A 12,155-nucleotide genomic window follows, 5' to 3' on the forward strand; every position below is an offset into this window, starting at 1 on the left:
AAATGAAGAAGCAGATCATGGCACAAACTTAAATAGAAGGCGATGTAGAGACCAAAATATCATATAACGACTAGTTTATGAAAATTAATATTTTAATAATGATTATCAAGATCAAATAATATTCCTATAATGACTAATATAACAACTAGTTTAATAACAATAATAATACTAATAAAATTAAAGAAAAATCTAAAGACGTAAATATTAATAAGAAACAAACAATCCAAGTCAACCAAATACAAAACATTGTAAAAAAAATAAAAATAAAAATAAATAAATAAATAAAAGTCAAGATTTGATTAATGAGTTAAAATCCTATAAAAAGAACTAAAATTAAAACAAAACAATATTTTTTTTTTGTTTTTTAGAAAGACCGATTTATGAAAAATAATATTTTAATAATAATTATTATAATTTATATATAAATTTTCACATATCAAAACTATAAAAATCTACAAAACTTTTTTTCAATATTTTAAAATATAAATAATTTTTTAAAATAATTTTTTTTTTTTTTTCAAAATAAAATTTACTAAAATAATTTAGTATTATTTTTTCATTTATAATATTACATTTTTATAAATTTATTAAAATTATTTTAATATTATAAATTTACTAAAATTATTTTAGTACAGATATTTCCTTAGTTGTTGATGAAGACTTCTCAGCATAGTGGGTTATGATAGTGGATTTTGCCCAATATTTCCATTGAACCCTTCACCCATCAAAAACTTTACGAATAATGATAATCAATTAATAACAAATCCCACAAACTCTTCATTAAAACTTTGGTCCACATTTAAACTCTGTCAATCCACACCCTAACTAATTTACTAATTTTTAATGGCATAAAATAAGTAAAGTCTATTTACTTATTATAAATTATTATGTTTATTAATTTCCATTTTATTTTTAAAGCCCTTCCGACTATTTATACCCTCTGGCCAAGCCAAGCCGTTCTTATTTTAAAGCTCTTTCCATTCCGCCCTTCTTACTCTCACCAAGCCGTTTGCAATTTTAATTTTCATTCGGAGGTTTCGCTCACAGCGCAGACGCAATGATGGCCAAAATTGTTTCAGTAGACGAGAATTCCACCCCAAATAACCCCAATCAGAATAGCCGGGAGAAAAGGATGGCCACTGCAGAGCAACTGGTTCTGGAGCTTACGATTCCAGAGCACAGGGAAAATGCTCTCCTCGACCTATCCAAGGTGCTTAACGTACACTATCTTATTTTTATTTTTTTTATTTTGAGATTTTAAATATAAGGGTTCTGAGTTTGAAACCATATATAAAGTGTATCTATTGTGAAATCATGGTTGTAAGATCTATTGTTTTGAGCAACTGTGGAGTTTCATTTGGTTATTTTTTCTTCCCTGTATCAGACCAAATTTTGTGGAAATATTAGGGTTATTAAATTGATTGTTTTGAGATTTTTTTGAAGCTTTTGGAAATGACAATATAATGTGGTTTGAGGGACTGCACGGAGGTTCTATTTTGTCAATCCTACCTTGTGTAACATGCTACCCTTCTCGTGGTGCATTTATTTTTTTGTGTTACCTTTGTTAATGGATGGTAAGTCCTGGAAGCACTGCTTTCCTGATTCCGACCTCCGATGATGAGCAAAAAAGTTTTCAAAAAGCATGGTAGATTTGAAGCAATAACTTGAAATATTAACTGTAGGATACTCCTACGTCATATTTTTTTGGATCATAAAGTGTCAGAATTACTGTGTCATTATTCTGTCGAACTGAATATATTGGTGGTTATGAATGCAATTGCAATTGATGACTTTAGTAGGACGTCTTTTTCTAGGATTTCTGTTTTTATTTTACTCATTTCAAAAGTATTATGAGTTTCTGTGTTTTTTTGGGAATCTACGTTTATATAATATTTTGATTTTAATCTCTCCCATCTTGGTAATATTAACAACTTTAAGTAGTTACTGGAGTATGCGGTCTGTATGTTTGTATATGATTTTAGCCTATGCAGAAAAGGCCATGAATTAGAAACATATAAACCTATACAGGAAGCAAGGGCTTGCTTGGTTAAACAACACTGTCCCAACAGATTGACAGATGGGAAGCTGTTTTTGACTGTAAATTTATTATTCTTGCATGTCGGATTTCAGCCAATGTAGAAAAACCCATGAACTAGAAACATAGGGAATTGCCCATATGATATACAGGAAATGAGAGTTTGTTTTATTAAACAATATTATCCCAGTAGAGTAATAACAGACGAGAAGCTGCTTTTCTTTGTAAAGTTAATATTCTTCGTTGTAGAATCTCAGCATATGCAAAAAAAGCAATCAACCATAAACATAGAAAATTTAGATCTTGAAATATATTTTGCTCCAAATTTCTCTCACCAACTTAGTAATTGAAACTACCACGAGAATCTCAGATTTGTGTGTTTTAGAGCTTGATAAACCTTCATACACACAATGTACTCCAAATTTTGACGTGCAGTACAACTGCTAAAGTTAGGATTATAATTAATTGCATAATAACTACTCAATTATTGTGTTAAGAACTCCAGATAACCCAAAAACACCCAAGTACAATAATCTTAAATCATATGTGTAATAGTGACTCCATTGACCTTTTATATATAGTAGTTCTGACTCATTGCAGGTAGATCTGCTATCAGGCTGACTACTGTCTAGTATTCACTTTTTTTTGATGACATGCATATCGAAGAAACCCACAAGGAACTTCTTCTCATTCTGATAATGGTACCTAGGTTAAACTTACCAGTTGTAGTTTGGACAAACTAACATGGCAGGGACATATAGTGAAACCCAGAATATTCATAGAGGCAGCCGCAGGTATTTGACCCCATAACCTCTTGCTTGTAATTCACAACACTCAACCACTGACTGACAGGGCTATTTAGTATTTTCCTGTATGTTTAACCCTCATATATACCCATTTGGGTCATTACATACAGCACAATAAGGTCTTTATTATATGAAAGTCGCTTTTTACAACTATTTAAATTTCATACTGTAAATGCCCAATACTATAACATTCTTACAAAATCATGAACATACCTACAAAGAGTCTAGAGTCTGCTATGTACCCATCTGTCTTTCCTTGGCCAGTGCAGTATTGAACTCAAACTTTCCCTCTTACAATCCATTTGAAATTTCTACCAGGGACGGATTTGTGGCTTAAAATAATTCTGAGTAGAATTCCAACTGCATGTGATTTCTGATGCATACTTTATGCAGAATTTATTTGCACCAGCATAAATCTCCATTTAAACTCGTTTATATTCGTTCAGTGATCTTTATATGCAGGGTTTGCACAAACACAAAACAACAAACAAATACTTCAACAATTACATATAAAATTGCACCATTTAACAATGGCAATCACATATTTTTATGACTAAACGCATGTTCATGAGAACTCATATATCATCTAATGCACCAAATTCCTATATAAATAGATTGAATGGAATTAAACATAGCAATATAAAATAGACATGAATATGATATTTTATTGAAACGTCTCCAAGAAAGTTGTTTTGTTGGTTGCCCCTAGGTGGGGCTGTGGGGCCACCAGGATGAAAAATCATTTTTTTGTTGCAATATTGAGCCAATTTTGGCGCCTACCATTGATTTGTCTGTATAAATTTCTAAGCACCTCAACCAACAGATTGATTAGTCACTGGACCTCTTCTTGTCAACCATTTACCAACATAGCTTAAGGATTCCCTTTTAGTGCACACATTCCCTGATTAAATCCATCCCAGCAATGATTAACAAACATGCGAGAATAGTACAGGTCTTGATTTTCTTTTGAGAGACTTGGGAGGTAGTGCAACCATAGAAATTCTCTTCCCCAACCTTTAGTCTGACTAAACAACAATATTCCCTTCTTTTAACCTGTCATTTATTATTTTATACAACTACTAAAACATTACGACTCTTTACTGATTCACACCATCTCTACCTCATGATCTATGGTGTAGATGGAGTATAGCAGAAAGCCAAAACTTTTGTGTTGTTGTCTCTTTTGTTTTGATAGCAGTTTGATGAAGTTAACAAACACATGCTAATAATGAAGTAATCATCAAGCTAATATATATTGTTTAAATGCTTCACAAATTGTTATCATGTAACGAAGAATCATCTTAAGTATGCATGCCCTAGATTCTTCAACATGGTATCAGAGCGATTGGTTCAACAGTCAAAGAAGGGCAGAAAAAAGACATGCCAACATCAAGATTCAAGTATAGCAAAGAAGATCAAGAACTATACCTTGATCAAACCCTAGATCAAAGGGTAAGTCTACAACAACAGTTTGTAAACACAAAGATGATCAAGGAGACAATCTACCGAAGAAGATCAAGGTCCAATAAACAGTTCACAGCTTCAGTCATCTTCAGCAAGGGTTTTGAAGGTCTGAAACAGCATTGGTGTCTCTCACACTCCACACCATGGCATGATCTCTGCATTACAGTGATTGATCTCTTCAGAGAGCAGCTCAGATTCCCTTTCAAAGAAGCAGATCAACTACAACATGATTTACATGAACAGGAGTCAAATCAAGATGCTGCGCAATCCTATCACATCATGGCAAGCAACCTCTAGTTGATGCTGCAAGGACCATATGTTCAAGGACTTGAAGAGAAGCTTCAAGCAAGGATCATATCCAGAGGAAACATCAATGCATCTACCTCAGCATCAGCCAACATGATGAAGGTGAAGATCTTGTCTTCACAATATCAAGTAAGTATCTTTTATTCTATAATCAAGTCTTGTTTTATTGACTTCATCAGTGCAAGAAGATCTATGGGTTAGACAGAGTTCTTGCAGTAGGATCCTTATGAAGAAATGAAGTCAGTATATTGAGTTCTCCTTTGAAGACATGAAGGTCCTATGAATTAAGAAAGGAGACATAAGAAGGTTACATAAGGATATACTATCTGAAATGCAGTAAAGAAGAATGAGGAAAAATCTTCATGAGATCTTAGCTACGAGATCTGGGAAAAATGGTGAGAAAATAATCATCATTGATATTGATAAGCAAGAAGGTTACCTCGATCAACAGTCTATGGTCTCTATGTCAGATAGAGAAAGGAAAAATGATGAGTCACATATAAGTGCAGGGAAAGTTGATAAGACAAAACAATGTTCTGGAAGAGGAACTCATATCGCCGGAAGGATGGAGGAAGCTGAGGAAAGGATCAGTGAAAGAGGGAGCAATGGATCTCCTATATGGATGAGATGGTATCCCTCTCAAAAGGATCCTATCAGAAGTCTCTGCAGATATGAACATAGTAAGATGCATCGTGGCATCATGGAAGCAAGAGCTCGTATGAAATCATGAAGAACATTGCTCTTGGGAATCTCGTTGAATATTGAAGGAAAGGAAGAAGTCATCAAGGTCAAAGGAAACATTTGCCAGATGGAGATATACCAGATTTTGAAGGATCTCTGATAGAGATCTCAGTGGAGGATCTCCTAGTTTGGGAAGGAAGCAAATGTCTCGTCAAAATTCCAGCTCTTGGAACTCATGAGATGGTGGTTCAATGACATGAAGAATGAAGCAGATCAAGGGATTGAAGAATTGTTCAATCAGGGAAGCTGCCGAAAGATACCTGAAGAAAAATAAGGTATGTATGATTGTACTTGTATTTGCATTTGATATTATAATGTCATGATATGTGGTTGCAGATAAAATGGATCAAGCATGATCAAGAAGAAAAAGATCTCCTCTGAAAGGATGCAGAAAGACAAAAGTCAGATTAGATGAAATCAACATAATATGTCCTCATAATGCAGTATGAGGTAGTTGATGACCATTGAAGAACTATGAGAGTTCCTGGGAATAAAAGATATGAGAATGGAAGAGATCGTGAAGCATGCAACCATGACGAAGGTAGTCAACATCCAGAGGATCAGGAAGACTTGACCAGGAAACCTCTCGGAATGATGTGAAGACTCTGATGGAAGTTTGAAAAGATCAGGACCCTTGACAACATATATCATTGGGAGATGTGTCAACATGTGTGCGGGATGATTGATGCCTACAAGAAGATGTCACTGAAAGAAGGCCATCACCAAAAGGTAATATGTAATTTGTTTTTGGTGTCTGACCTCTTGGTACAGTCTGGGTATGTGTGCAGGATCTAGGAAAGGAGAGTTGTGAAGGATGTCACAACTATGTACCTTGTGATCCATAGCAATCATTGTTGATGAAAAGTGAAGACAAATGAGTTGATAAAGGAAGCCCCAGATGTAAAGCCAAGGAGGATACTTTCCGAGAAAGAAGGAATGACATGATAGAGGAAAGTGATGGATGGTTGAACCCTACATGTGAAGAAATTGATGACATCGAGATCGTGGATCGTCAGTCAACTAGAAGACCCTATAAAGTATTGATGATAGAGTCCCTGTGTAAGAGGGAGCTCTGGGTGGTTCCTATGAGTAAAGGAACTCGAGCAAGTTTCTGAGTAAAAATAAACTTGGAACTCGTCCTTGGTTAAGAGGGAGAGTGAGACACGACATTCTTGTCTTCAGTTTGGAAGAAAGAATGGAGGATTGTGTAATCAACTGGCATCCGACACTCTTTGAGGATGTGGTAGGGCATCCAATATAAGAGTGGGCAAGAGGATTGATATTCTTGAGGGCTGGGAACCCAAGATGAGAAAATTCCTAGTAGGGCATACTCGAAGAACACCCGAGTGGGTATGACACTAAGAGAGACAATGATGATGTGTGTCTATCAATCATTGGTCTCACAAACATTGTCTGCTCTGATCTAAGTGAGAGATAGAGTTGTTAGTCAAGGCCTTGCTAAATGGAAACAATGTTGGTTGAAATGATGCTATAATAGATGGATTGCAAATCTGATTCTTCTTATGAGAAATTCTTTAGATTGAGAATGACCAAGTACCATTGTGAATACCTCCCTAGTTAAGAGGGAGTGTTGAAGAAAGTGTAACTAGGTTCGGTCTTCATAATGATATGATCTTTGTATTTGATGTAATAATAGAAAATAAATTATGTTTGTAATCTTGCTGCATGGGTTTCATGAGCAAGAAATGTCATTAGATGAAAGACTTCTTCTTAATGTATTTAGGATTTATTTCTATGTCAAAGAATCATGTCATGAGTCCATGTAAATGTATACAAGTCTTCATCAAGTGTAGTTACACTCGCATGAGGTGGAGCTGCAGTAGAATAAGGTAGCCGCAGTCATATCCGCAATGGAGCCACAATGGAGCCGCAATAAAGCAAGGTAGCCACAGTCAAGTGAGATAGCCATAGTCAAGAGAGGCGCAAAAGGGTATTGATTGCACCAATGTCTTGGGTTTAGGTGCAGTTATGACCATGGGTAAGGACGCAACAAGAAGTTGATATTCTCGGCATATCTATCCCAGTATAACAATGATCTAGCAGCAATAATGGCATACATAGATCTGGGTGGTACTCCTGTAGAAGACTAGACAGTGAACAACAGTGACAGAACTACTCTCTCGGCCCAATAACGATTATGTTAGATGTTGTCTCAATCATATATATATTACAGTCTTGCCGTAACTCTGAAGATGTAATGGGTTTCAGATCCTCGACATACCTGTGATGGGAGACATACAGTCTCACTAGTTATTACAGTATTCAGATCTAACGTAATGAAGGCTTGATGAGCTACAAGGTGCAACAACAAAGATCATAGTTTAGATCCTGACAGAACTGTAATAATAATAATAGATATGGATCATGACTTTGTATCTTTGTGGTCTCATGATGTCAAGGTACAACAATGATCTCAGATAAAGTACAATAGTAGTAAAACTATGATGCAACAGGGATGAAGATCATGGTGTTGCAGTACTGATGAAGATCACGATGATGATGACCTCTGTGGTGCAACGAAGATAGTGATCTCAGTAGTGACACGATGAGGATTGATGGCTTGGTCTTGGAGAGGCAGATTGTGTCAAGGGTCATGGTCTTGGTATTCGTCAATGGAATCTCTATGAGAAGAGTTTACCCATGGGTTTTTGTTAATTTTTGGTATGTTTTATCCTAGAGCAATTTATTTAAATTTTCACAGTTAGCAATCACATCAGCATTACGATAAACTGCAGATAGAACATAAATATAATATGCAGAAGACAAGCCAAGACAAGAGGACACAAGATATGGCGCAAGCCAGGGACAAACCCCACAGTGTGTGGGGAAACCCTTGATCAATTCTTCTTTAATTTTCTTCAAAGTTCAACAGAGAAAGAGAGAGAGAGAGATAATACATTTACAACAGAAGTCAACACTTTGACTTATCTAGATCTGAGCATAGATCATCTCCTATGACGATGAGATCAGTTGAATACATTCTGCTTCAACTGATTCTTCAAGGTGACGACTTCACCTATCGTAGTGCTACCTTTCGTCCATTTGCTGCACCTTACCGTGTAGCATGTATCATCATGCTGCTCATGATCTCATCACTATGCTGCGCATACATCATGTTGTACTCCAAGTCACTGCTGCATGTCACAGAGATCCATATACCAGATCTCTAATCCTCTTTTTCATCGCTGCTGAGATCCTCCTTATTTCAGCACCATTGGAGCCATCATTACGGAGATCTTCACTCTTGCTTCATATCAATGTGATCCACTCATTGTGATATCGATGCTTTCATTGATGCACTAAGACAGTCATTATTGAAGTCATCATTATGTGGATTGTTGCAATATATCTTTGTCGTCACTGTATATTTGTTGAGACAGTGAGTCTCATTACTGCTTTATTATGTAACCCTTGTCACTGTTATGCTGTTGAGACTATTCTCCACTGCGATGACATTATTCATAGCTCTTGGCATTGAGGTTGTGACTGCACCTAAACCCTAGGTGCAGTCAAACCCTACTGCAGCTCTTCTCTACGTGATTGCGGCTTCTTATCTCCATTGCAACGTATACCATATATGCGTATGACCTGCGTATATGTTCTGTAGAGTTGCTGCGTAAAATTTTCTCTTCATGAACTTTTATGAACAGCAGTATGTCATGTGGTCAGCGTGTATATATTCAACATTGGACAACGTTGATATATGTCATATGAAACAACGTGTATATATATGAACAACGTGTTAATTATTCCCAATGTATAAATGTCATGATCAACATTCCATGACAGCGCATAGGGTCCAACGTACAAGGTTTTGCATCCTCATAAGCCTGCGGCTTACTGCGGCTAGGGCTACCAAGAACAGCGTATTACATTTCTTCATTGTTGTGCGAACTTCCATACCTAACTGCTTTTCCCGTATAGACAGCGGGTTCCATATATCACTGCGTTTCCTAATTGTGGCTCCGTATATCTCGCATATGAACGTAACCATGAAGAATGCGGCTCTTCATCATCTGCGTGTAAGAATCTCCAGGACCTGTGTATCAATGACTAGCGTATAATGTTACTGCGGCTATCCTTCACGAGCGTATAATGTTATGTGGTCAACGTATTGAGTTTCCACTGCGGCTACCTGCAGCTATCCTTCACGAGCGTATAATGATATGTGGTCAACGTATTGAGTTTCCACTGCGGCTACCTGTAGCTATCCTTCACGAGCATATAATGTTAGGTGGTCAGCGTATTGAGTTTCCATTGCGGCTACCTGCGGCTATCCTTTACGTAACTGTGGCTACCCTTCACGTATTATCTCTATTGCATGTGGGTTCATGACTGCGTTATCATTTAGGGCATCATCTTTGGACCAGCGTGTGATTCTCTTGGTGTCTCACTCCTTCTCCAAAAACCCAAGACGTGGAGAGGAGGAGATCCCTCAAGAATTGTGTGTATAAAAGACTTCACATCCTCTCTTATTTATACTAAAAGCGTAAGGTTGAATAGACATGACGTTTTGGCTTCTAGAGCCTACATAAGAGCTGGTCGGCTTGATAATAATTACATAAACAAAATAAATTCATATCTCCATAAATACTTATCGGAATCGGATGATCTTTGGATCAATCCTACACCTCTCGACGAGAGGGATCCAATAAAATTATCAGCTGCCATAAATAAGCTGACCCACATGGAGTTTTGCCCTAGTTGCCAATTTAACACTCCCTCTCAACTAAGGGGAACTCCATCAGCTGATCCATATGTCCGACTATGCTATCTCTGCCATCAGTGCCCTGCACTGCTCTGCCCATCTTTGCTCAGCTCTGCTGGCTCTGCTCTACTCTACTCTGCTCAGCTCTGTTGGCTCTGCTAGCTCTACTCTGCTGGCTTTGCTAGCTCTGCTCTTCTCAGCTCTGCTCAGCGCTGCTGGTTCTGTTAGCTCTGCTCTGTTGGCTCTGCTAGCTCTGCTCTTCTCAGCTCTGCTGGTTCTGCTAGCTCTGCTCTGCTGGCTCTGCTAGCTCTGCTCTTCTCAACTCTGCTCAGCGCTGCTGGTTCTGCTAGCTCTGCTTTGCTGGCTCTGCTAGCTCTGCTCTTCTCAGCTCTGCTCAGCGCTGCTAGTTCTGCTAGCTCTGCTCTGCTCAACTATGAAGAAGAAGAATTGATCGAGAATGTCTCATACCATTCTCCACTGACCCGAAGTCAGACTCAGAGTGCGTACCACTGGTCCCAGACCAGTCTCAACCGACTCGAAGTCAGCGTCATAGTATGTACCACTCTCACTGGTTCCAGACCAGTCCTGCACTGACACGAAGTCAGTCACGGATTATGTACCACTGGTCCCAGACCAGTCTCAGCCGACTCGAAGTCAGTGTCATAGTATGTACAACTCCTACCATTGGTCCCAGACTAGTACTATTGATCCCAGATCAATGGAGGACATCCTAGCGTAGGGAGTACGATAGATACAACGATGCGTCCATCGGTACTACTATGGTCCCTAACTTCATTTCCCTGCTCATTGATCAGATGAGAGGTACTTCCCATGAGTCCCAGACTGCATGGGTAGGATGCCTCGACAGGAGAACTTAATCAATCCTGTCCTCATAGGAGAACACATCAATCCTGCTACAATCGCCATGGAGAACACATCAATCCAGGCCTCACAGGAGAACACATCAATCCTGCTACACAGGAGAGCAAATCATCCTGTTCCACAAGAGAGCGAATCATCTTGTCCCACAAGAGAGCGAATCATCTTGTTCCAGTGCGCACCACCAGGGGAGGGTGAGTCACCCTGTGGTCGTATGTTGCTCCAGTAGATTCTGTAAGCCCCACAGAGCTCCCAGAGCTCAATGTATGCAACATGCAGGACCCTTTTACAAAGGTCTCTTGATGACTCCAAGTCATTCGGGAAAATCACAAATTTGATCTTTCCCCCGAGGCTTTAGCGACCTATATATCATCTCAGTGCGATGGAGCCTCCTTGCTCATCGACTTTCCATATCCCAGATAAGGCAGTATCTGATGTCTGTCCGCTGGAGCAATTGTCGAATACAGGATTCCTCAATAATCGAAAACAGCTAAGAAATTCCGCAACCATGCAGCTTCATACAAGATCATACTCGTAGCCATGTATTCAGTCTTGGTGGTGCTTATAGCGACCGACTTCTGCTCCCTGCATCGAAGCAGAATCCAAAGAGAACTAACACTGAAAAGTGCTCTAGTGATCCTCCACACTGCCTGCCCATTCAACATTCGAATAATAATGCAATTTCATCTTTCTGGCAGTGTATCTCAATCCATGAGAGATTGTGCCCTGTAGATATCTCAGAAGATTCTTGGCACCAATCCAGTGAGGCTCAACCAAATATGAGCTCACCATGCTAACTGCAAAACATATGTCCGGATGGAGGTTCACCAAGAACATCAATGTGAATGAGTTTATGAAACTCAGAGGCATTCCCAAATCTGGTCCAACATCACTACCATATAACTTACGATCCTCGAGGTAGTCACAGGCTTGCAGTTTATCATTCCACATCCGGAATCCAACTCCCTCTGTCTTCTACAAATGAGAGGGTCTACAACTGTCAGAAATAGTTCGTCCGCATAAGGTGCCGGTATGAGAGGCCTATAATCCACAACCTTCAAATAATGGTTTGGTTCGGTTTCACCCCTTAGTGAATCTCAGCTTCATCAAACAGCTATCAGTCCTCTCATACTACGCCCGGGTGTTTTTCTTCAAGCCATAGAGGGCTTTCTTCCACCTGTATACATGAGATTCC

At 38.5% G+C, this 12,155-nt stretch overlaps 1 protein-coding gene across 1 annotated transcript in view; it reads left to right on the forward strand.

The window, feature by feature from the left end:
• The first annotated feature begins 938 nt into the window (after positions 1–938).
• Positions 939–12,155, forward strand: part of LOC149213778 (uncharacterized) — a 134,891-nt gene continuing 123,674 nt past the window's right edge. The window contains exon 1 of the mRNA XM_089392118.1: positions 939–1,210. Coding sequence (XP_089248244.1) covers positions 1,058–1,210 — 153 coding nt within the window. The 5' untranslated portion in view covers positions 939–1,057. The remainder of the gene's footprint in view (positions 1,211–12,155) is intronic.

Source organism: Pinus tabuliformis, chromosome 1_1, assembly GCF_031772625.1.
Source record: "Pinus tabuliformis cultivar Carrire ecotype Pingquan chromosome 1_1, CPIR1, whole genome shotgun sequence".
Lineage (NCBI taxonomy): Eukaryota > Viridiplantae > Streptophyta > Pinopsida > Pinales > Pinaceae > Pinus > Pinus tabuliformis.